The 26146-nt window shown below is 45.1% G+C and overlaps 2 protein-coding genes and 1 non-coding gene across 5 annotated transcripts; all 3 read left to right on the top strand.

Annotated features, from left to right (window-relative positions):
* Positions 1 to 7542: 7542 nt before the first annotated feature.
* HILPDA (hypoxia inducible lipid droplet associated) lies at positions 7543 to 11052 on the top strand. 2 transcript variants are annotated; one of them, XM_045564195.1, is made up of 2 exons: positions 7543 to 7655; positions 9570 to 11052. In XM_045564195.1, exon 2 carries the CDS (start codon positions 9638 to 9640, stop codon positions 9830 to 9832), a length of 195 nt encoding a protein of 64 aa, XP_045420151.1. In that variant the 5' UTR covers positions 7543 to 7655; positions 9570 to 9637; the 3' UTR covers positions 9833 to 11052. The 2 variants fall into 2 exon arrangements, with proteins under 2 accessions (XP_045420151.1, XP_045420152.1); XM_045564196.1 differs by lacking the exon at positions 7543 to 7655 and adding an exon at positions 8369 to 8697.
* Positions 11053 to 16276: 5224 nt separating this feature from the next.
* On the top strand, positions 16277 to 16338 carry LOC123647860. Its single transcript, XR_006738391.1, has one exon. It is a non-coding gene; the product is annotated as a U7 small nuclear RNA (small nuclear RNA).
* A 1582-nt stretch (positions 16339 to 17920) lies between these two features.
* Positions 17921 to 25409, top strand: GARIN1A (golgi associated RAB2 interactor 1A). 2 transcript variants are annotated; one of them, XM_045564194.1, is made up of 5 exons: positions 17921 to 18144; positions 20642 to 20826; positions 21679 to 21928; positions 23129 to 23247; positions 25056 to 25409. In XM_045564194.1, exons 1-5 carry the CDS (start codon positions 17992 to 17994, stop codon positions 25252 to 25254), a joined length of 906 nt encoding a protein of 301 aa, XP_045420150.1. In that variant the 5' UTR covers positions 17921 to 17991; the 3' UTR covers positions 25255 to 25409. The 2 variants fall into 2 exon arrangements, with proteins under 2 accessions (XP_045420150.1, XP_045420149.1); XM_045564193.1 differs by having other exon boundaries at positions 17992 to 18144; positions 20615 to 20826; positions 25056 to 25388.
* The last annotated feature ends 737 nt before the right edge of the window (positions 25410 to 26146 follow it).

Below are 26146 nucleotides of genomic sequence, written 5' to 3'. Positions count from 1 at the left end.
GCTGGGGGGTCTTCCCTTCTTTCTTGGCTTGGAAAAAGTAGGGAAGCTCAGGCAGCCCGTGTCTGCTGTTTCCTGGGTGATTCACTAATCCAACCAAAGAACCTGAACTTCCTTAAGTGATGAGGCAGCACACAGTCTCAGGTACACAAAACCATCAACTGTCACATGCCCCTTGACTCAGAGACCTGCGCCAGAAGGCTATGAAAGCCCAGGCCCGGGCCCAGGCCCTCGGGTGCCCAGAGTCACACGGGCAATGAAAACATCAACAGGCCTGGAGCCACTGACAGGTGCAAAGGTTCCTGGTATACACACACCTGCTGTCATGTACACACATCTGTTCTAATTTACAACTCAGAGCCCCCTGGGCTGTACACATCCCATTACGCACTAAGCTCATCATTTAGGGTAAAGCCCCTTTTTGAGCGAGTCCCAAGGCTGCTCATTGCTTTGCTATGAGAGGAGATTCTGCACATCCCTCTAGTCCTCCTTCTCCTTGACTTCTCCCTGTTATGCAGAGAGAGAGGAGGCAGGGGACAACAATGAATGTATTCCAGAAAACCAAGGGAGGGAGACTGCAAGGACTCCACAGAAGCACTTAATTGTGGTTGTAGAGTCTAATGGGCTAGAGGGAATGTTAGAGCCATTATCAAGCTCAGTCAGTTTTGCTTTCCGCATGAGGATCCTGAAGCTACAGAAGGGAAGAGATTTGCCCAGTGCTCCCGGTCAGATGGTGGTGCCAGAGCCTGGTGACCAGGGGGGACAGGCAGGATCAGTCTAGCTGAAGGGTTTCAGTAGCTCAGGGTGTTTACTGATCTTTAGTGCTTGTGAGCAATAAGAGATTGATCAACAGATAACAACTGTGTCTGGTCTGTATGAGGCACAGACTAAGGATATTATATATATATATATATATATATATTTTTTTTTTTTTTTTTGAGACAGGGTCTCACTGTGTCACCCCAGCTAGAGTGCAGTGGCTTCATCATAGTTCACTGCAACCTCAAACTCCTGGATTCAAACGATCATCCTGCCTCAGCCTCCCGAGTAGCTGGGACTACAGGCGTGCACCACCATAACCAGATAATTTTTCTGTTTTTTGTAGAGATGGGGTCCAGCTCTTGCTCAGGCTGGTCTCTAACTCCTGACCTCAAGCAATCCTCCCACCTTGACCTCCCAAAGTGCTAGGATCACAGGCATGAGCCACCATGCCCAGCCAAGACAATATATTTTAAAATCTTCAAATAACCCTCTCAAAGTAATCACAATCTAACAGAGGAGATGAATGAACAAATGGTGTAGTCCATAGTCCCACCTACTCAGGAAGCTGAGGCAGGAGGCTCACTTGAGCCCAGGGGTTCGAGTACAGCCTGGACAACATAGCAAGACCCATCTCTTTAAAAAAGTAAAATGTTTGTAATAATCGTTAAGAATATGTGGGCCAGGCGCGGTGGCTCACGCCTGTAATCCTAGCACTCTGGGAGGCCAAGGCGGGTGGATCGCTTGAGGTCAGGAGTTTGAGACCAGCCTGAGCAAGAGTGAGACCCCGTCTCTACTAAAAAATAGAAAGAAATTATCTGGCCAACTAAAAATACATATAGAAAAAAATTAGCTGGGCATAATGGCGCAGCTACTTGGGAGGCTGAGGCAGAAGGATCACTTGAGTCCAGGAGTTTGAGGTTGCTGTGAGCTAGGCTGATGCCACAGCACTCACTCTAGCCCGGGCAACAGAGTGAGACTCCGTCTCAAAAAAAAAAAAAAGAATATAATGCAAGAGATTATCTAGATGGAACATGTTCATCAATTGAGAGGCATAAACATCAAATGCTATGATATCAGCAAGTGATATCCCAACATGCAAAAGAACCGGGGATGGGGAACTGGGGAAGTTTCCAGGGCAAAATGGGAGAGCTGAGAGCTGAGACACCAAGCGGTTTTAGCTGCCTTTCAGGATCCGTCAGGGTCGGGGCGGAGGGGCATGGTGGGGACAGGGCTTAGGAAGGAGAGGTCCATCATCATTGCAGGAAAGGGAGGGATTCTGACTGGACAGCCTTTTTCTCTGGTCCTCTAATTATAGCCAAAGCAGGAGGAGTCAGCTGGGAAAAGGAAAAGAGGGTGGAGGTTTCCTTTCCCAAGCCGCTGTGCTTGGCTGGGATAAGAGGCAGTAGACAGCTCCTTGCCCTGCACTAGCTGACTTGCAGCAGAGCCATGGAGCTAGTCAGCTGGCAGCAGAAATGTCTGGGCACCTGCGTCTGGGGGGAGAGGTGCCAGCCGGCTAGGCAGAGGGAGAATGTACCCATGTGCACACATACATGTCTGTCAATGTAGGGCATGTGTATGTGGCCATGCGCAAAAGAGCAGGAAGCAGCTGTCATAATTATGAATGAAAGCAGTACAGAAACCAGGAGAAACCCCACTGCCTTCCCACCCCTTGACCCCAGCCTCCACCTCCCTGCCAGGATAGCAAGACATTTGCCACCTCTAGTGGCTCCCACAGACACTCTCCAAGCAGCACAGAGCTCGTTCCAGACCTGGCCCATTTGCAGCTGGCCGGGCTCTCCCATGCCCAGGGAGCTCACTGTGACCGCGAAGATGAGATGACAGCAAGGAGGACAGTCCCCTCTAGGTTCTAATTTTCAATAGTTTTATGATTCCTTGAAGGAAGTAGACAGCAAAGTGTCAACACACAGATTTATCCTAAATTGCTGGATGGACATAACTTAGAGGACAGCCCAGAATGAGTGAACTCTCTTAAATACATGTTTCCAGTGAGTTTCCTTTTTGATTCTTATTATTAATACCTACACATGACAGTGCTGTCCACAAGCCTTTATCGAGATGAGGAAATAGAGAAGTCTTCGCCCCAGATCTTTCCTAAGCTTTTTCATTAACATGCTTCTTCATTGAATTTTTTCTCTTCTTCTTATAATACATGCTCATAGTAGAAAATTTGCAATTCAGGAAACCATAAAACTTCCACAATCCACCTAATCCTCACTTTACTTCCACAGGCCCTGGACATGCTTGCCTTAAGGTCCCCCCATCAGAAGTTACTGTACTGAGTTGAAATTATCCAGTGACATATGTCATATTTTGCAGATCATTGATTCAATGTTTATTAATTTTAACTTTGCCTTTAAAAAATTTCTGAAGCCAATATATTTTATTTTCTATATCTCAACATAGGTTTGAGAGTCCTTGAAAAGTCTCTAGGCCCCAGGAACTGTGCTTACTGTGAGTAATGAATAAAAGGAGCCTGCCCAGCAGGAAAAAAAGTTAATATTTAAGAGTAAATATCCTGTCAGTCTCTCTCTATACATACACATTTATTGTGGATACCCTATAGGGCCCATATAGTTTTGGATGCTGTTTTTTCTCCTACTCTGCATTGTTCATCCAATATTTCCCAAATGGAGCTCAAGAGCAGAGAGGCCCGTAGTGTCAGAGCCAGCCCCCCAACCCATGCTGCAAGCTCTCGGTGCAGGTGCTGGACCCACACTCCTCTGATCTAGAAAGGCTTGGAGAGAGTCAGCTCGTCTCCCTCAGACCTGTGTTTCACAGGTGAGGAAACTGAAGCCTAGAGAAGTGACTGGCCCCCGGTGGGTGGTTAGTTAGTGCCAGAATCAGACTCAGAATTGAGGCTGCTGGCTCAGGCTGGGAGTAAAGAAGCCACTGCCTACATTGGGTGCCCTCTGCTCATCCTTCAGGGCTGGACCCAACTCTCACGGGGCACCTTCCTCTGGAGTGCCCACTGCCAGGCCCGCCCACTCCACTCCCACCTCCAGCTGCCCTGAGCTCTTGACACAATTTCCCCATCCAAACTCCCTTGTTTGTTTTCCCTTCATTGCATAACTGTTGTTGTCACAATGTTGCTCAAGCAATAAATTTATAAAATGTTAGTTAAGCTTTAATTATTTTCTCTGATAGTAAAACTTAACACATGCACATGGGAGAAAATTTGGGGGGAAGAAAGAAAAAAGAGTTCATCATCATATCACCCCGAGATGATCATTGTTACAATGTTTTTGCATAATAAATATCAATAAATGGAATTTGCCATTGAGCAGCTGTTGTATTCTTTTTAAAAAAATTATAAAATATATGAGATATACAAAAATGATTCATTCATTCAATAAATATTTTTTGAGCATCTGCTATCCACCAGGCACAGTTCTGGGTTTAGGTACATAGTAACTGACAAAACAGTCCAAGTTCTTGTTCTCGAGGAGCTACGTTCTAGTGGAGGAAGACAGATAATCAACAAATAAATAAAAACTAGGTTTGGTGGTGTTGAGTACTATGAAGAAAAAATGAAACAGAGTAAGGGAGATGTAGAGGATGGTGAATGTTGCTGTATAATAAGATGATTAGGAAAGCCTCTCTGAGAAATGACATTTGACTAGGGTCCAGAGGAAGTGAGAGAGTGAGCCATTCATCCATCCATTCACTTACCAACTATTTACTGAACGTGTTTCAGACACTCAGTACACAGCAGTGAATAAGAGAGACATTCCACTCTGGGTCACCGGTCCTCCTCTTCATTGCAGACACCGTGGCAGGAGGATCGTTTGAGCCCAGAAGTTTGAGGTTACAGTGAGCTATGATCATGCCACTACACTTCAGCCTAGGCAACACAGTGAGACCCTGTCTAAAAAAAAGAAAAAAAAGTTCCATTTTCTCCGCATCCTCATCAACGCTTGTTCTTTTCTGGTTTTGAGTGTTTATTTTTTCATTTTATTGTAGCCATCCTAGTCAGTGGGAGGTGGTATCTCACTGTGTACACTTCATTTTGTGTTTGTTTTAACACAAACTATAGCATACTATATACACACTACACACTTAATTTTTATCATTTAATATATTTGGAGATCATGTCAGTAAACACAGAACTGCTCATTCTTTTTTTGCTGGCTTTATGGTAATCCACTGTATGAACGTACCATAACTTATTTAACCAGTTCCCTGTTGATGAGCTGTTTTTCCAGTCTTTTGTTATTACAAACGGTGCTACAAAGACTATCTCTACATACTCCATTCTTTGTGCATAGGAGTTTGTTTGTAAGGATAATCCGTAAAAGTGAAACTCCGAGCTAAAGGGCATGTGCATGCTTTTATTTTTATGGATATTGCCAAATTGATTTCCATACAGAGTATACCTATTTATACTCAACCAGCAATGTAGGGACATATTCCTTAAATGGACACTGGATCATAAGATCAAAGTTGTGAAAATATTGTGTTCTTAACATGGTACTCCTGCGTGGGCAGACTTTAGAGTCACTTATTTTTAGGGGCTTCGGATCAAGGGCAGCTCATAAAGAGCTTTCCTTGGTTAGCAGTTTCGGAGGAGGTAGAATGTGAAAAGGGTTTGTCTTGGGGCCCTTATTCACCTTTCCTTGCTAGAACAATGAATACTCACAGAAGATGCTGGGTAAGATAATCATTTATTCATTTATTCCTTCAACCAAAAAATATTTACTGAAAGCATACTATGTGATCCTAGATGTTGGGGATGGAATGAAAATCAAATCATTTTAGTCTTAGTGCTTGAAAAAAAAATCAAATCAGAGCAGACACTCCTTTCATTGATGTTTTCAGGTTTTTCAAGGGAAGCAAACATTGAAATGTGTATCAAGCCACTGGAGCCTCTAACAAGGGTCTGAGGGTTCGCAAGGTGTTGCCGGGTTTGAGTCGAGATAAGAAGGATGAGTAAAAGACTAGGTGAAGGGAAGTCTATTTTTCCTTTGGTGGAGAAAGCATGGTTAACAAATGAAGAAGGGCCTGTAGTCCTACCTCATAATGTTGTTATGAGAATTAAGTTAAATAATACATGTACTGCATTTAGCAAAATGCTTGGCACATGTCAGTTACTTGGTGAATGATTATTCTGTTTCTACTCTTTCTTTTTTAAATAACCATGGTGAATGTTAAAATTCCAGTTCCCCAAGCAAAATATTTCCACCCTCCTTATGTTCCTTTTTTTTTGAGACAGAGTCTCACTCTGTTGCCTGGGCTAGAGTGCCATGGTGTCAGCCTAGCTCACAGCAACCTCAAACTCCTGGGCTCAAGCAATCCTTCTGCCTCAGCCTCCCAAGTAGCTGGGACTACAGGCATGTGCCACCAAGCCCAGCTAATTTTTTCTATATATTTTTAGTTGGGCCGCTAATTTCTTTCTATTTTTAGTAGAGACGGGATCTCACTCTTGCTCAGGCTGGTCACGAACTCCCTCGTTATGTTCTTACTTTGTATTTCTCTATCACCCAGTTCTCTCCCTTCCTCCATTTCTGGTTCCCAAGCACAGCGGTACATTGATCACAGTCTACCTTAAGAGCTAATCAAAGTAATAACTACCACTTACTATGCCCTTAATATACTAAGGGCACTTTATATCCATTATTTAATTTAATCTTCATAACAATCTTAGTAGGTAAGAACTATTATTACTCCCATTTTATAAATGAAGAAACTGAAGCAAGTGTAGCCCAAGGACAATAGCTAGCTCGCAAACTGCAGAGCAGAATGCAAACTCAAGTCTGACTAATTTCTAACCACTGCCCTATACTGCCGTGGTGGTTAGTTACCTTTTTTAGGTCTTGTTTACCTAATCTGATGACAAGCTTATTTAGGACAAAAAGGTGGCTTTACCCTCTTTAGTAAAATAATAGCTACTGTTTACTGAGTATCTACTATGTGACACACACTTTACCTGCATTATTTCTAATCCTCACAACAACCTCTGTTTTATATATTACTCTTCCCAGTTTACAGATAAGGAAACTAAGGCTCAAAGGGGTTAATTAACTTGGCCAACGTGATGGAGACAGGACTAAAATCCTGATATATGTACGCCCGGTATCTACCACTTGTAGTTAGTAGAGGGGAAAGCACAGGCTACACTGACCCAAAACCTGCTTGTCTCCACCTGGCATGGCCTTTAGACAATGGCAGTGAACATGGGGAAGAAAACCGTTCCTTCCAGTTGTGTGAAAATATAAATTTAGAGCTCACAATAAGCAGAGCCCCAGGGGTCATTGCAGAATTCCTGCATTCATTCACCCAGCATAGGCTCCTAATGAGCAAACTCCCCCACTGGGAGTTTTGCAGTCCATGATAACAGATGTTTCCTATGTGCCAGGCACTGTTGTAAGTGCTTTATATGGAATAACTCATTTCATATCCAGGTAAGGGCTGTTATTAACCCACGTAACAGCTAAGAAAACCAAAGCACAAGAAGGTTAAAGGATTCATCCAAGGCCCCCAACACGCAAGTGGTGGCGTTTGGGACACCTGGCAGTGTGCTTTCTGAGCTTGAGAGTCACAGAGCCAAGCACAAAAACAGACGAAACTCTGGTATAATGAAAGACCAAAAACTGCTGTGGGCTAAGCAGGAAAATCGGTTTCCAAGTGCCTGCCTGCCAGCACACCTCCCAACCCCCTCCTTCCCCACAGACTGCAACAAGCCTGCCGCTAAGTCGGGGAAAGGTCGCGGGGCGGGGGCGGGATTCGGCTCCTCCCTTCCCGTACGTTCAGTCCCTTCCACAGAGCCCGCCGAGCTCGCAGAGCTGTGGGTCGCCCGGTTCGCACCCATCCGGCCCCTGCACTTGGCCCGGGCACATGGAACCGCCAGTCCTAACAGCCGCCGACAGCCTTCCCTACAGGTGACTGACGTTCCTCCCATTCGGGGCCTCCCCAGGATTCTATTTTCTGGCTCTAATTGTCTGGGTTGGGGCGGGTGCGAGGTGCTTAGAAAGGCAGCCCAGCCCCCAAATCTGAGCATTAGGCTGGACTGTGGCCTCCTAGCTCTTGAGGCCAAGCCGAAAACACCCTTGAAGATCATTTAGTGGCCAATTTCCTCATTTTAGATGAGGAAACTCAAACCCAGTGAATACAAAGTGACTTGCCCACATGCAGTTAGGAGCCCACGCCAGTGTCAGGAATATTTCTCATTTTCTTAAACAATATGAGAAACTCTCATAGAAAAGCAGAGCTTAATGTGATGCAGAAGGGCCTCACCATTCCAGAGATATATATGCAAATTACACCTCGGGATTTGGAATGGAGGGTGGCGTCTGCAATCTTGGTATCTCTCAGAAGTGAAACAATCCTCTCTTCAGTCCCTGAAATGGAAAAAACGGGGTGGGACAGTGGTCTGGTGCCCTCTGACAATTGTACGTTGTGGAGACACCTGGTAAAGAACCCTTCCCTCGCGGCTGGGACTTCATCCGATACGAAGGCCCTTGGACTGGGGTCACCTCGGGTGTCTTCCCCCAACTTGGTAAGCGGGGGCGGGGGTGTAAATGTGCCGACTCCTTCAAATGTTTCCTACATCACGGGAAGCCAGTGGCAGTTAACACACACGCCTAGTCCCACTCCAGACGGCAGTGACTCAGAACCGGGTGCTTTCGGACACAGCTCTGCCCGCTCGCAACCGCGGACGGTCCCCCGGCCCCTACCGGTCGGGGCCGCGGACGTGCGTCCCGGCGGGTGCGGGCGGGCTCCAGTGCGCGTGCGCGCACCTCCGGGGGCGGGGCCGCGGCTATAAGCGGGCGCCCGCGGGCTGCCCCGCGGTCCGCGTTTTGGTCGTCCGGCGGCTGCGTCGGTCGGGCTCCTGCACTGCTGCTCCTTGGCCGACTGTCCTCCCGACTCCTGCACGACCTCCTGCGACAGAGAGCGAGCCACTCCTGGCTCTTCCTCCTCAAGGTGAGAGGCCCTGTGGGCTTCCCCGGACTGAGATCCGATTCCCTGGCTTCCCGCCCCCATCGCCGGGATTGGTGGCGGAACGGCCACCTGGAGTTCCCGGGCTGCGGCTGCGCGGCCGGGAGCCTCCCTCCTGGCCCCCACCTCCACCCGGGTTCCCCGGCCGGCCGCCCTAGCCCTGTTTTCTCCTGGGACGGCCCTAGCTAGGATCCACGTGGTCCTTTCATCCTGTGCACGTCCCTGCCTCGTCCTCCCAAAGCACCCTGAGCATCTCCTTCCTACCACAGCGTGTTGTGTGGTAACTAACCTATGGGGGCACCGTTCATGGCTACAGGGTTTGCTATGTGGCCCTAATACCTTCCAGAATGCCTAACATATTGCAAATATTTAGGGTATATTTGTTGAATAAATGAACTTCAACGATTTGACCCTCATAGACTTATTTTGACTTTCAAAATGTTAAGTCCGACTGTGTGGTGTGGAGGAGACTTCTAGGCAGCTTGCTTTCCTAGGGCATGTTCTTATATTCCCTTCTTCCCCCCATGAAAGGAGTCAGCCTATACTTCAGGGAGATTAGTGGTACCTGCTCTGTAGCACAGGGCTTGTGCATTGCACCCGGCAGAAACAAAGTCTTCAAGAGAAGTACAAGTTTTAAGAAGTACTTTTGAATTAGTGCAGGAAGCAAGACTGGCTCGGAAGCCATGGGGTTTGTAGTGTAAATATACTTGGAGATTCTGCTATGGAAGAACATCCACTGGTCCCTGTCTCCCTGGCTGGCTGAGTCTCTCCTTAGCTCTCTGGGGAGACAGAGGGTCAGGGCTGGATGTATGCATATCCCAAAAGTGGTAGATTAATCCTTTCCTCTCTTTCCTCAGGATCCAGAGGCCCTCTGGAAGCAGAAGGCAACTCTACTGCTCTGCAAAGGAGTGGGGTCCTTTCAGCCATGAGGCCCACGTTGAGCCTCTACCTCTTGGGTGCGGCGGTGGCAGTGCTCTTCATCTTCGTTAGACTGATTGAGACCCTGAAGGGCTTACTGAAGAGCCCATCACCTGGGAGCTTCTGGACCACTAGAAGTCAGCTGGCCAACACAGAGCCCCACAAGGGCCTTCCAGACCATCCATCCAGAGGAGTGCAATAAAGATGTCCCTTGTGCTGGCCATACCTTGGAACACTGACCCAAATGTGTGTAGCCAGGTGTCCCATTTCCTAGCAGGCAAGCTGAGCACTAGTGTTCCAGGGAACTAACTGTTACTAGGCCTTGAAGGACCTGTCCAACTGGATGCTCCTTGTCCTGGAAAAAGAGCCTATTTAATGTACAGATGTGTACAGATTGCTTATGGCTGTGAGATGGAGTGATCTCACGCTTCTCTCCAGCATCTGTGTGCTTTGCTGTGCTCAGCACCATGGCTCTGACAACTCTTAGATGGGGACTTGGGCTGCCACTTCACCTGTTGGGAAATGATGTTTTCAACCCTGCTTCCTAAACATCTGCCCAGGGTTCAGCTTCACTTCATGAAACCTTTATGTTTGGATAGCAGTTGAAGGGGTATGTAGGTTGGCTGTAGGGAGAGAGAGGGTGGCATATTCCATGTCCTGTTCTCATTGTTTTACATTTTTAAGTCCTTCCTCTAACATTGCATGTGTGTGTGTGTGTGGACTGAAGGGGTGGTGGGATGACAAAGCCTGCTCAGGACATGGGCATTATGGGCACCATGTGGCTTAATTTAATTTTCTAATGCAATTAAGTTGAATATGTATTTCTACTATATGTCATGTTGACTTCTGCCCTTGAAATTAGGGGTAGGGAAGGGTCTTAATTCCTAGATCTGAGGTTTAACATCTTAAAACTTTGGAGCAGGAAAGTGCTTTAATCACTTTGTTTAAAACACAGTGTAAATAAACCTCTGAATCTGAGGGCAGGAACAGTTGGGTCTGCCCTGTATCAACCAGTTGTCTGAGCCTAGGCCAAGGGTATTACAGTCCTCCCGTGCCCATCCATCTGTAAAGAAGAAGAAAATGATCACCTCTTCCAGCCCTTCATCTTGGGTCTCTGGGGGAAGGAGGACCATCAGTCTAGAAGACCTTGGTTGTTTTTTTTTTCCTGTACTTGTCAATGTCTTTTCCTTATCCACCAAAATGACTGCTTGATTCTGATTACTCAAAGTCAGCTGATAAAATGTCCACACCTCACATATGAATATTTCTACTCTTTCTCCCAGTTCTAAGCAACTTGGCCTTCACTTAAAAATGGAAGGTTTTTTTTTTTTTTCTCTTGTGTCCACCACTCCTCCTTCCCCTGTCCCATGTACAAATGTATTCACTCCCCTGCCTGTGGCAATACAGCTGTTTACACTCCTATCTGGCTGTGTGCATCATTTAATGAATTTGACTTTTGCCAAAGGGAAAGAATGGAGTACAGTGTTTTCTGTTAAACAAGTTTTGCTTCCCAACTGTTCTTAAACTTAAAAAAGTGCCACTACCTGAAAGCCAGTGGTTTAGGCATCACTTTTATGTATTGCACTGTGGTAGTCATTAGGGCTATATATTAAATATTTCAAGCTTCCCGCCTGCTGGGCACATGGTAAGCTGGTCCCTTTGTGGTTGGCTGGGTTTACATGACTCCTACTTTGTTAGCATAGTACTACTCTCAAAAATATAGTTGGCTTTTTCTCTCTGACTTCAAGCAGTTTCATGTGCCTGTAGCTGCCCTTTTCTAAATGTATTCCTTTGATATATTTTCTTACTCTCATGCCTAACTAATTTGGGGGTACTTTTGAACTTTCAATTGGAGAGGTTCACCCTAACTGTTCCCCAAGTGGTTTGGTTTAAGTGAAGCGGTCACAACCTTAATGAGGTCTTTGCACTAAGACAATTTAATACACTTGGAGGTTTCAGCAACAGAAGTGATGGTCATATCATTGTTTTCATCTTTGTTACAAGTAAGGTGACCAACTGCTGTCCCTGTTTGCCCAGAAGAGATTTCCTGGATGCAGAACTTTCAGTGCTAAAACAGGGACAGTCCTGAGGAAATCAGGACAATTGGTCCCCCTGCACACAAAGCTGAGTTTGAACTGGATTTTGTCACTCCAAACAGTTCTCAGTTTTATCTATTACCTAATGAGAAGCAATTGCTTCTGCCAGCCCTGTAAACCCACTGATTTCAGTAGTCTCCCTAGGTCTCTTCTGCCTGCTTGCAAGCTGGCCAGTTCTCTTCTGAGCTCTTCTTTCCTTGTGGTGCTTTGTCAATGGCAACCAACAGTAACCAGTTCATGCCACTAAAATTCTGTTCTCTTGACTCTTTCTCCTAGATACACAAACATATTGAATAAAGTCTCTGTCTTCTAAGTTACTGTAGGCTACAGTTCTACCAAATATTTCACAATATTTCACGTAACAGGGTTGCCTTCCTTCCAGCCTCCAGTAAGATCTCTTTGTTGCCCCTCATGTAAGTTATGTCACACACATTAGAGTTTTTTGTTTGTTTTTCAACAAGTAGCACCTCCCTCTAGATTCCAATTTCTGTATCAGTCAAGGACACATTAGGTTAGTTTACATTGCAGCAAGGACCCTAAAATCTCAGAAGCTTAAAACAATTAACTAAGGATCCCCTCCCAGGAAGCAGAATTGGGGGGCCTAAGCAAAGCATAGTCCATCCCCCAGGGAAAGGGGCCCTCACCACCTCTGCTCAGTTCGTCGGATGTCATAGTCACTAGGCTGCTATGTCACCCATTCTCCCTCTTCTCCCTTATTGCATTTAGCCTGTCCCTATTCCACTGTTGTGTATTAAATGTGTGGGGACACATGGCTTATCTTTCTGGTTTATAGGCCTCCAGCTCAAGCTGCATTTGAAACTGGTATAGAAACTTGTGCATCACTCAGAGATTCTTTTTTTTTTTTTAAGACACAGTGTTGCTTTGTTGCCTGGGCTAGAGTGCCGTGGCATCAGCATAGCTCACAGCAACTTCAAACTCCACTCAGAGATTTCTTAAATTTGAAGTTGATATTGTAGCTAAATGGAATTCTTGGGTTGTTTCCACTGGGGGAGATGTAGTGAGTGTATTCCATGCTTATTGATGAGAAGGGTCATTAGTGGTAGTCATTGATGTTCTCCAAATATTTCTGCCTGTGCCTTCCAGGTACTTCCTGACCCCCTTGTGGTTGGGTGGGACCATGTAATTAGTTCTGGCTAATGAGTTGTGAGCAGAAGTGACTTGTGTTAATTCTAGGTCAGAGCATTTCAGTGCTGGTTCAAAAACTGACAAGGCCCTCTTTTTCCCTCTGTGCAGTGACCAGCAATGCTCCATAAGGAGCTATTCCATTAGTGTAGGTCCTGGAGTATGGATGCCATGGAGCAGAGCCCTCAACTGATCCCTGATGAGTGAGGAATAAACCTTTTTTGTGTTAAACTACTGAGGGTTGGGATTTTTGTTACTGCAGTGTAGCTTAGCCTATCCTGACTGATATAATGCATACAGCACCTATTAGATGCCAGGCATCAGCTAAGACCTCATCACTACCTATCTCAGATAATGTACACAAGATAGTGTACATGGTGGAAAACATGAACAAATAATGTGTCATGGTTTTATGATAGAAATTTAAGACAGTACATAAAGTTATTTGTAGGCAGGAGGGGAATATTAAGGAAAAGCTTCTTAAGGGGATCTGAATTTTTTAAAATGAGAAAGTTTGTGGGATTGCTGGCCAAGTTATCAAAGGGTTTCCAAGTGGAGGGAACAATTCCAAGTGCATGGAAATTAGCCTTTGCACAGCACATTTAGAAAACTACAAGTACAAATTTTAAATCTCTATTAATTATTAGCTTGAGGCCTGAACTCTAGTGCCATCTAGTGGACTCTAAGGAAGAAGGGACTACTTCATACACTGTATGCTGTGTAATGCTGTCTGAATTTGGAAGGCTGTGCTTCTAAAGCTTAAGATAGATATCAGAATATTAAGGGCTGGAAGATAAGATCTAGTCTAGCACTGTCCAATAAAATATAATGCAAGCCCCATATATAATTAAAAAATTTCTAGTGGCCACATTAAAAAAAAAGAAACAGAAGGTATTTTTAAAACATTTAAGCCAATATATTAAAAATATTATCACTTCAACATATAGTTAACATGTTATTAATGAGACTCTTTAAATTCTTTTTCTGTTGTACCGAGTGTGTATTTGTATTGGTGGGCATTTTACACTTACAACATGTCTCCACTTGGATTAGTGACATTTCAAGTGCTCAATAGTCACATGTGACAGGCTAGTGGCTATTGCATTGGACAGTGCAGGTCCAGCCCAATCTTTTCATTTTGCTGCTGAGGAAATTGATGAAAGAAGACTAAGGGACTTAGACAGTATCATTGAGCCAATGGGTGGTCAATTCACAGTATGCAACTATTCTCTACAGCTTGCTTTTTTTCTTATTTTTCTAGGACTCCCAAATGCAGTATAACAAAGCATGTTAATAATGAGCTCTTTCTCTCCCAAGGCACTGTTTACGTGGGAACATGTGGGATTTTAAAAAAATCTATTGTAAATAAATTCAAAATCATAAAATGGGTATAACTTAGAATGTTTGCATACTGCTTTGTCCATAGACCATCGATTGTGCCTATAGACTTGATTTGTTTTATTTGGCAAAAATACACCAAATTAGCAACTCAAAATTCATTGCTTGAACACAGTTTTCATTATTCTTTCCTTCTAGACCATATCCATGGACATAGGGCATTTCTATATTGTTGTATGGTTGCAATTTGGCCTTTTTTCCTTTTTTTTTTTAACCTAGCATTATAACAAGCAGAATTAAATAATTGATAAAATAGGTGGATTTATGTAATCTGAGGAATTCTAAATTTGGAGAACATTATATTCATAAGACTTATTAGCAAAATATAATGTTAAATAAATGAATACTGCATAAAGTCCTTAGATTTCTATAGATCTTAGGTGTCCAGGGGTGAAGGAAATTAACAATTTGATGGAAGAATGCAGAGAAAGGAAGACAAGACCTACTGGAAGTGTGTTAAAAGTGCTTCAAAGGAAAACTAGACTATTACCTGGTAACCAAAAAGAAAGCTGCTTCCCTCTCCCTTTTTATGTAAAGCTTTCCCTTCTTTCTAGGACATTTGGTGGTGTGGTGGTGTGGTGGTGGTGATGTGGTGGGTTGTATTTGTTGGTGTTAGTATATTAATTGTCTATTGCTGTGCAACAAATTACCCCTAATCTTAGCAGCTTCAAGCAATTTTTATCTTACGCAGTTGCTGATGGTCAGGAATGTGGGAGTGGCTTAGCTGGGTGGTTCTCATGAGGTTGAGGTCAAGCTGTTGGCTGGGACTGGGACTGCAGTTATCTGAAGTCTCGTAGCAGCTGGGGTGGGGGGTCATTTCCAAGCTCACTCCCAAGGCTGTTGGCTGGCCTTAGTTCCTGGATGGCTGTTGGTGGGGTGGGGGTGGGGGCTAAGTTCTTCACCCTGTGGGCTTCTCCACAGGGCAGTTCATGACATGGCAGATGGCCTCCCCCGGAGTGAATGATGAGAGAGAGAAAGAGAAGTTGAGAACAAACTACCAAGATGGCAGCTGCAGTAGCTTTTATCACCTAATCTTGGAATTGGCATACCACCACTTCTGCCTTATTCTTGTAGTCACACAGACCAACCCCAGTATGTTCTGGATGGGGACCTGGGGGCTTCTTAAAGGTTGGAAGACCAGGAGGTGGGGATCACTGGGGCCCTCTTGAAGACTGGCCACCACAGTTGCCTTTTCCTTTTCAGGTCACTTACAAGGACTTCATTGCTGTGGAGATGGCTGTGGGCATAACTGAAGGATACATGTTGGACAGGCTCGTATTGCACAAGCCTCTGCAACAAAACAATGAATAGATTGTTGCCAAGACAGTTATAAAGTGTTGAACTGGAGGGGGGAGAATCAAAATTTCATATGTTAGCACACTCAAAGTCTGGCATATGTATGAATATGTGCCAGGAAGAGCTAAAAAAGTGACCTGACAATCTTCCTAAAGTAATATTGTCTAGAAAGTTTGAGATGTCTAATTGTGGCTAACAAGATTTCCTGGACAGAGTATTCCTGGGGCCTTAATAGTTACAAGAACTTGACCAAATCAGGACAACAAATATATGAGTCTAAAAATTACTTATTTTTGCAGATTCATTTCAGTGCACCAAATACAATTTTAAAAGAAAATAGAGAAAAGATAGATTTTGGAACAGTTATATTCCCACTTGGGTTTTTATTACTGTCAACATGGAAATACTGACTTTTTAAAAAATGAGTATGATAATATGGGACAAATCTGCAAAGGATGGATCAGTATCTATATTTTTATATCATATAGGGTATGCATGTGATATTGACATAGTACTACCACACACAGTGAATTTATAATCATAGCAATTAGATGTGGATCTTAATGTTCCTCATTTTCTTTTTACCTTAAATATCATATTTAAGTTTTTAATAATAAGCATATATTATTTTTGTAACATTTTAAGATACAAATATTCTTAAATAATTTTAAAGTCATGTTAAAAGATTTTCTGATGTCAAAAACTGACAAAATTAGTGTTACAGCTCTTTTAGAATTTATCCAGCAGGTTTTCCGGTTCTCACTGGAGGATCCCCCATTTAAAATAAAAAAAAAACCTGACAAAATTGATAATGCATTCAGAAATTGTAGAAAGATGGAAAAGTCCTAATTCTGAAAATGAAGCACCCTGATACAGATCAGCTACACAGTGACATTAGTGCTGTTACTAACTTTGTATCACCTTCTTGTTAGGCAACCGATATTCGTTTTCTGATGAGCGAATTTTAGGAAGAAATAAGCCAATGAGATCTAAGCAAGCTCCTGTTTCCAATGTTGCAGCTTTGGGGAAACACCAACGAGAAGCAGGTGTTCCTCCTGAGGATAAGAGAAGTACCAGGAGATTTAACCCTAATCACGGGCAGGACCGCAGCACTGTGTGAATATTGGTTGATATTTTCATTTACGTTAATGAGCAAGGCAAAAATGAAATAACAAAGTTGTATGTTGGAACTTTATTCATCTGTCAATGACATGAGCAACTTCTTTGTGAAATTAGATAATAGTCTTCAAGTACTGGAAGACAATATCCTCCGATTTTTCTGTGCCCACAATATAATAGCTACAGACACACTTTCAAGTTTAATCTGCATCACTAACATTTTCTCTGTCACTTTAGCCTAGACAATCAACAAAACAATAAAGCAAGCCCAGATTTGCAGCATTTGCTGATTCCCATGGTGTAAATAACTCCCAACAGGGCTGATGTTTCAAGCTAGCTGCCAACACGAGATTCCTGAACACGCACTGTGCGGACACACAGCAGCACACCATTGTACACCGTTTCTACCATGTAGATACAGTAGACGCAAATAAGCTCAAGAACGTAGAGTAGTAAATTAAGAAGTAGTAAAATAATTAAGAAATTAATTTATTACCTTTGTTTTTGATATGTTATTTCACCATAAGTTCATAGCATTTATATTTTCAAAACGGTTTTGTTTAACAACTGGCTTATAAAATTCCTGAAACGCTAACCACCAGCTCTCATGACCCATTTGGAGCTGGCTGCAGTGTACCACTGTGCTCCTACCTTCTCCTTCGCCCACTGTTTCCAAATAAATAAGCCTTTTGGTTTTGTTAACAGCCTGGTGTTTAAAAATAAAACTCTTATTTTATCTCATCAGATGATGTAGGGAAGAGGAACTCCCTTTCCCCTGCCCTGAGACTCCTCTGGGCAGGTCAGGGCCTGACTTCGGTGAACAAGTCGCCCTTACTTACAGAGGAAGTTTTGTGAGAGGCTTCGCTGTCGGGGGAGAGGATCAGAGCCTGTGTGCTCCCTGGGAGCCTTGCTTATTGTTCTGGCCAGCTCACTGCTGCCTTGGTACAGCTGGAGAGGATCATTTTTCTCATCTAGGGTAAGACTGAATGCTTGAAAAGTGGGATAGGCTACATTACTGCTGGTTTGTAGCTGGTAGAAACGGGGAGAAAAGAGCCCTGTGCATCCTCTCTCCTCCCTTTCCTCTTCTATTTTTCCTTTCCTGCTGTTAGCCACCACATTCCTTGATGTCATTCCTGCCATTGTGAGCTGACAAGCCTCCCGGCCCTGGGGGACAGCCCGCAAGTAAGGAGGGGAGGTGGAGCTGGGGCGAGGGGTCGGCAGTGGTCACACCAACATCAACAGCTTGGAGTTGGGCTGGGTCTGCGTGGGGCCCCAGAGATGTTCCCCAGCCCTTTTCCCCCAAGAACCGATGAATAAGATCAGGGGCCTCCCACCTGAGGTCAGGGAACCAGGCCCTGGAGTGGAACTTGGGGTGGAAGATGGTCTTCTTTGTCAACTGATTCATTCTCCAGAATTCAACTTGTTCTCCGACTCAGTGGTATTTGAAAGCTACTTTATCCAGGTACCCTTGTGCAGCTCAGGGCCAGCTGTCTTTGCTTTTTCAAAACTTGTTCCTAGGAGTTGGTAAGGAAATGCTGTGGCCTTTGAAAGCCCTGGGGAGGACAAAAAAGCCTCCAAGGCTAGAGAACAGGAGGAGGTTTGGGCCCCACGCTCACCTCTGTTTATGCCTACAGCATGATGGAGCTCCCTGCAGGTCATATGCTTTAAGGAAATAGATTTATACCTTACAAAAGGATTAATTAGAGCTCAGTCTCCAAACTGGGTGGTTACAGGGAGCGAAGGTAGAAACCCTGCTCTTAAATCCAACCTCCTCTCTCTGGGATGGTTTAGAAACAACTTTATCTGAAACCAAAGCCACTGGGGTAAATCAGCCTTGCCCAGCTCCTACCATCCCCCAAGGGGGTGGTGATATGACCAATGGAAGTGAGCATTTGTGGCCTGGGGTGGAGCCACTGGGAGTGGGGGGGTGGTTGTTTTCATATATATGAAATCTTACCCAGGTGCTGCCTGCCTCCCTCTAGCAGTCTAGCCTGAATCCATGCACCTGTGCTCCTTTGCAGGTGTGGCATATACTGTTTAATCAGCCAGCAAGCACGTACTAAACGCCCGCCTATGTGTAGGGCAAGAGGTGCAAAGAAAGATCAGAGAGTGTCCCTGGCCAGGAAGCTTGTAAGTTTGGTTTGCTTGGTATAAAACGGTAACTGTCCAAGCAAGCTGTGTGTCAGAGAGTTTGGACCAGCTGATCCCCAAGGCATGAGTACAGACAGCGGGTGCCGGGGCATTCAGAGCATTCTCTCGGGACTTCAGCAGTTGAAGGCTTTCCAGACGGGTCATAAGCCATTCTCTGAGGAATTGCTGAGTTGCTGGAAAGTGTAAAAGTTGGGGTGGGGGATGAGGATATCCCAGACAGAGGGACTTCAAAGTACCTGGATACAGAAAGGTAGGGGGGCTGGAATGCACAGAGAGATCTGTAGACAAGAATCCTTTTGAATGGAGTGGAAAAGCAGTGAGGAGTTGAAGGAGAGAGGTGGGAACAATTCAAGGTGGGTCTTGGGCTTAATTTGGCGACTCTCCACAGAGCAGTGAGCTACTGTCTAATGGAGCCCCCAGATTTCCCAGAGCTGTGTCCACGGCTCCTGGTGTTCTGTGGACCCTGTGTTGCCTCCGGCAGGAGTGGGGGGTGTGCATAATTGGTAATCGGGTGGTCAACTAGCAAACCTGGGGGCATGGTCATTCCTAACATTCTTGGTGGAGAAGGAGCAGTAACATGAGAAATCCAGACTCAGATCTAATTTTTAGTCATTTCTGTTTGGGTGTGGTGTTTTGGCAGCAGGTTTGTTCTCTTTGGCCTAATGTTAAAACTGTTTGGATTCTCTGAATGGATATTAAGTAACCCAGGCAGGAGGAAACACAGAGCTTGCCAGGGAGAGGCGGACTCACAGCAGAGTTCAAAGTTTGCTTGAGATGATGCAGCCCCCACGGTCACAGTTGTAGTCACAGTGTGGTCACGCTGACTCCTCTCTTCCCTCCTCTATAGCATCGTCACCCACAAACATTCACTGAGCACTTTCTCTCAGTGTGTGCAATCCTCTACTTTTTGTAGGGAATATGAATTTCATTCCACAACATGGGCTCCAAGAAATGTCACTTTTTTTTTTAAATCAAAATTTACTTTTCTTGGTGCACCCTCTGGGCAGGCTGATAGGAAATTCAATTTCAATCATTCCTGGAGCTTTCCCCTCCCCACTTCCCCCAGGGGCTGTGCAATGGTGCCGATGGGCTCACAAAGTCTAGAACCTTGGGAAAAGGTGCTCTGGCCTTGGGAACATAGGGGTCTCTCCTCATCTGTTCCTTACCCTGGTCTCTGTGCCTCCTTGGTAGCCACAGCCCTGGTGATTTCCTGCCAGCCTTGGACAGTGAGGTGGGAGGTGTCTTAGCCAAGACACTGGTCCCAGAGCCTGGGCATCCAGTCTCCCCGCCCTGCCACAGTCCACAGTTGCTTCAAGAGAACAATCCTTATTCCACTGAAGACCCAGTAACAAGACGGACCCTCTCTCATCCTGGGGGAAGAGCCTCAACCTTCCTCAACTTGGGCTGTCTGGGTCTTCCCCATTCAATAGCTCTTTCCACACTTTCCTCCCCTTCCTGAAATTTCTTCACATAATCTCCTGTCTTGGCCATTAGAAACCAGTGCTGGCTTCTCCTACCCAAGGGTGAGGGAATAAAGATTTCAGGGCCACTCAGCTTTTTCTTACTAGTGCATCTTTTCGCAATTAGATAAAACAGATGACATGAAGAAGTGCAACACAGAGTGTCTGTTGCCAATGAGCTTAAAGTTTATTTAGGGACATCAACAAAAAAGATCGATAGCAGGTTGGGGCCCAGCCCAGTGTCCCACACACCTGTCACCAAGATGAAGTGCCCCTGTCTAGCACCTGTGTCCTTTCACCCTTGTCTCCTGCTCCTTTCTCACCTGTGTACCTGGGGCTGATTTCCAGGTCACTGAGCCGGGGAACTGGATGGATGTCTGTGAAGGACCTATCACCATGATCCTTGGGGTGACCTCCTCAGTGCCCTGCCTACCACTCCCCAACGTCCTCCTCATGGCCAATGTCACCTGGCCCCGGAGTTGGTTTTCCACCCAGAGCACACCTGGCCATGCTCCTGTTATCACACTCCGCAGGTAAAGAAAAGCTTGAGGGAGGGGTCAGAAGGGGTAGGACGATTGACTGGCATATGCATTGTATTAATATGACAGCTGGATTTTAGATCAAAAGAAGGGATAGTGTTCTTTAGTGTATAAACAATGCAGAATTCGTTCATTCATTCCTTTAACAAGTGCTTATTTAATATCTCTATGTACCGAGCACTGTGCTTCATGTTGGGACAGAGCGGTACACAATCCCTGTCTCAAGCCTAGTCTGTGAGGATCTTGGCTTTTGTGCCCTTTTTTTTCTCTTGTAGAACTGATACACTGAGAAGCTTTTGTGTGCTTTTATTTTGTCAACATAGATATAAGGGGTTTCCAAAGAAAAAGTGGGGATAAAAAGTCAAATAGGACTTTGAGGTGTTAAGACTGAGAAAGCATATTGCACAAATGGAAGACGCCCGTCCTTCCTCCTCCCCCTTCCACACGGTGAATCAGGACACAGGGAGAAGGAGGCCTAGGGATGGAGGCAGGACACCGCAGTCCCAGTGCCTGCTTAGTAAGATCTAAACTGAGGCAAATCACTTGGTTCTCTGAGCCTCAGCTTCAAAATCTGTAAAGTGGGATTAGTAGTACTTATCTTTCCTTCATTAAAGGGTTGTGTGAGAATTACATGAAATATTATACATCAGTATCAGCCATTGTCACTGAAGTGGGCTGATTCCTTAATATCTAAAGTCCTGAAAATCAGAGAGTCAGTCTTAGAATGCGAGCTTTCTCCCTTTGCCATCCCCCGATCAGAGGTGGGAGGCCAAGCTCGAAGTAGGCACCCCGCAAGGTTGATTAAACTCACGGGCTCCGCTACGGGAATTTCCTGATTATGCCCAGGATTCTCCCCCTGAAGTATGTGGAGCTACGAATCTGTGACCGGCTCCAACGCATCCTGAGGGTTAGGACAGTGACAGGAAAGATCTACTACCTGAGGCTCCACGAAAAACACCCAGAGGCTGTCTTTCAATTCTGGATGCGCCTGGTGAAAATTCTGCAGAAAGGCCTGTCCATCACCACCAAAGACCCGAGAATCCAATTCACTCACTGCCTGGTGCCCAAGATGTCCAGCAACTGCCCCGGGACAACAGTAAGTGGGGCCCTCCCACCAAGATCAGTCATGTATATGTATGGGGGCATGCATATATATAAATATATATTTCTGAATGCTGCTTTTTTCACTTTAGATTATATCATATACACCTTTCCATGTCTTTTAAAAGTGCTCTGTAAACAGCATTTTGATAATTTCACACTAATCACTTGTATGAATTAAAATTAAAATTGTCCCCTAATAGTAGACATTTAAGGTTGTCTAAATGTTTTATTATTATAAATAATGCTAAAACAAGCATATGTATGTATCATCCACATTTCTGATTACTTTCTCAGCTAGGGTTTTAGAAGTAGAAATCAAAGGGCATGGACATTTTCAAGGCTCTTGACACACATTGCCAGACTATTTCCATAAATTTCACACCAAATTAAGCTCTCACCAATAATATGTGTCTATGTCACTGTATCCTATCACAATTGAGTAGTACAAATTTTAATAAATTTTCTAATATGATAGGTAAAAAGTGACATCTATTTTTTTTTTATTTTCCCAGTCAGGATAGTCAATCAAGACATCTCTGATTTTCAGTGAATTTGAACATTGTTACATACATGTGTATATCTTTTTTTTTTTTTGTCTTTGTGTTCTGTGGCCATCTTTCTATTGGCAATCTTGTGTTTTTCTAAATTGATTTGTAAAATAAAGCTTTTTATACATCAAGATTTTTGACCCTTTAATTACAAGTTTTTATAAATATTTCCTCAAGGATTTGCTCTTCCCCTTCAGTTTAGGGTGTTTTTTGGACACAGATAGGAACTTTCGAGGACCTGCCTCATGTGGAAGCACAAGGAGGGGAGCTTGACAGATTAGGTTGCCTCAAACCTTCAGATTTCAGAATCTAGATGCTTTTCTTCTCTCATTTAAGTTGTATGCTTTAGGTTTGTTATTATTGACTTTGAAAAGTTCAGCTGTTTTATAGCCCAGCTGCTCTGATTCTGAACGTCCAGATCTTGTCATCTGGACAGAGCAGCCCCTGGAGAGGGGAGTGGTCCTGCCTGGGGTCCCAGTTTTGGTCTGATGATTCTGGGGCTTAATGCTTAACACGCAGGCTCCCAGGGCCGGGCTGTGGAACTCAAGTGCAAGCCCACGAGTTCCTTCAAAGTCCTGCCCTAAGGAGGCCGAGGACTCTCAGTGAACAGACCTGGCCCTCTGACTCTGAATTTCTCCACCCAGCCTGAAAGCAGCCTCTCATCATCCTCCCAGCCCAGCGAGACCCTCATGCTGGAGGCGGCTGAGAAGACCAGTGGCAGCTTCTCACAACTCTCATCAAGGCCCCAGCTCACAGCAGACAGGTGTGTCCTCCATGGGGGTTGGCTCTGGCGTCCTTTTCCCCAGCATGAAGTCTTGGGGTCAGTGACACCCTGCCAACCTATCTCAGTTCCTTCTTTTTATTCTAGGTAGTCATGCATTTGACTTTTTCTGTCAACTTTATTGTAAGCCTGTCCTTGAAAAAAAACAGGGTCTGTGATCTGAGTATTCATTCTCTAGGCAAATGGCAGTGTTTTCTAATGACAGGTGCTCAGTAAAAGGAATGAGTGATGAGTACATTAATTCAAAGAAGTGTAAGCAAATGAAGCGGGTTGGTGGAGTTAGCTACTGTTTCCCACCCCAGCCCGCAAGCTCCCTTGTGTAAGATCCTGGTGCTCCGCCTCACCTGGCTCTTCCGTAAAATGGACAGAGAAGACAGGACCCCAAAGGGGACACTGCCACTAGCTCCAAAGTATTATTCATTTGCTAACCAATCGTGTTAGACTCTTTCTGTACCAAGGGATAGAAACCTAAAGCAAGGGAGTGCAACCAACACCCTGAACAAGCACAACTTGCAGGGGGTGGTCAAATGCAAATTTATTTTCATCCTCTCTTTGTAATTTTTCAGTGGGAGAAGTTTTCTTCTTGCCCCTGGATAGGAGCTGGTTCTCTGGGCAGGCCCCATAGCATGTGGGCCCCCCTTAGACATAAAAGGTGCTTTTGTCCCTTCAAATGATAAAAGCAGCCTCAATTCTGAAGTTAAAATGTCCAGTGCCTGAAAATTACCAAAACTCTGAACTTATCACAGCTTATCCCTTACCCTCAGCTTGGCCCCCTGTCAAGACGGCCTTTCCTAGTGGGCGACAGTGTTGTCACTCCTCTTCTCTGTTTCCTAAGGTTTAAAGCTGACTTTTTCTCTTAGGAGCTTTCTTGTGTTCTTTGAAGTCCCCTCCCTGGCCCCTCAACTGCAACTCTGGTGATGTTGTGACACCTCTCTTTTATCTGGCCACCACCACCTTCAGGCCCTGGCTCTGCAGCGGTCCATGCCACCCAGGCACTAGCTGTCAGAGTCCCCTCATCCCTGTAAGACTCCTCTTGGGTAGGCCTTCCAGTGGCTCCAGGCCGGCATTCTCCCTCCCTCTCTCTCTCTCTCTCTCTGGCATAGTCCACATCCAGTCCTCAAGAAATGTCCTCTCTACTTCAGCCAGCCACTGGAGAGGAGCGCCATGCTTCCTGGACACAGAAGCAGCTCTTCTTCACTGCACCAACAGAGAAACCCACTGTCCCCTCTCTCTCGCCCTCCATGTTCCTGGGCAGGGGTTGTGCCCCGATCTGCTGGGTCTTCCACAGCCCAGGGGCCACAGCTCCAGCTCTCTGGGTGGCCCCAAGAAGTCCCTTTCTTTCAGCTTGAGGAGAAGGAGACAGCAGCTCTTTACAAAGGACTCTCTCCACGTGTGACAACCACAGCCCTTGGTTCCCCAGGCTGGCAATCCCTCGGGCAGCCCCAGCTCAAACTCACTTTTCTGGTCTTGAATTTTTGGTCATAACACACGTTAGGTTCTCAACACATCAAAGCAAGGCTTAAGGTTTGGAGAGTTGCGTACTCCCCTTTGTAGGACAGCGCTTAGCTCCAGTTCCTCCTCCTCGTCCTCTCTCCTCAGGTCGCTCTTAGATACATCATTCCATATGTGCATATTGTCACTGCCTTTTGTTTCCATATTTCCATTTATGTTCACGGCACTTGTACTGGAAAAGACATGATTTAAAAAAATGGTTTTAAAGTTAGATTTTAACAACATTTTCTTTTTCTTCTATTGCTTTCAATGACCCCAAAATCTCTGGGCTCCAACAGAAGCATCAACACTGCCATTGATATAGACAATTTCATCAGCAACAACAAGACACCCTTGCCAGTGGAATCTTCCATCAATTTGAAAGTACCCATGAGAGCCACCTTGAGCCACAGCCTCTGGGAACAAGAGGACCCAGATGAGTACTTCCAGCACGTTCCTGTAGCCAGTTCCCTAGGAGAGCACTTTTTGGGACCCTGACACCTAGCCAAAACAGGGTGATCTTCCCTGGCATCCATGCACTTGCTACCACCTCCTATCACGCTGTTTTCCCACTGCAGGCTGAGTGACCCTGGGAGAGGTAAGATGGTGTTTATAACAAGGCGCTTCTGTGCTTCCACCAATAAACCTCCAAGTGAGTCCCTAATTGTTGTAAGTTGTACCATGGGAACAGGAGCTCACTCATGGGGAAAATAAGTGGGGAAAAAGTTACTGTCTGCTCAATGGGAACCACAAAGCAGCCAAGCAAAGCCAAGAAAGCCAGGCCGAAGGAAAGGGCCTCTGGGGAGAAACCAACTTCCTCTTTCAAAGGGGAAAGGGAAACAGAGGCATCTTGTGTACTGCGGATGGGGAAGGAGCTCTGGCCAACCTTTGGACAAGTACGGGATATTTACTCAGAAAATACCAAACAATATTCAATAAATATTTATCAAGCTTCTGCTAGGGGCCAGACACATGTGCTCAGCTAGGCTGGCAAATCCTGGCTGGATTGGGCCAGAAAAGGCATCTGAGCTGAGAGGAGGCCTAATGTTTGTGGGTTTCTTCCTGTACCCAATAAAAATAAAAAACAAAGCAAATTTCCTTGCAACATGTTACAGTCAAATAAGCTGAGCATTGTTGATGCTGGTGAGGGACATCTAGAAGCTGAACTTAGAAGAGATTAATGAGAAGGGTGACCATACTTCCCAACTTATGCCTGCAGTCCTAGTGTTATTATTAACATATACCCATTTAGCTCTCAGAGGTGTCCCTGTATGAATGGCAAATCTTATGGCCACCCTACTAATACGACGTGTTTACGAACATTTAAAGGACTTCCACCCCCACTTCTATTGCCTTGGTTTGAGCCTCCATCAGCTCTCACCTAGACTGT

This window comes from Lemur catta, chromosome 11 (genome assembly GCF_020740605.2).
Source record: "Lemur catta isolate mLemCat1 chromosome 11, mLemCat1.pri, whole genome shotgun sequence".
NCBI classification, from domain to species: Eukaryota; Metazoa; Chordata; class Mammalia; order Primates; family Lemuridae; genus Lemur; species Lemur catta.
This window is presented reverse-complemented; position numbering and strand designations above follow the sequence as displayed.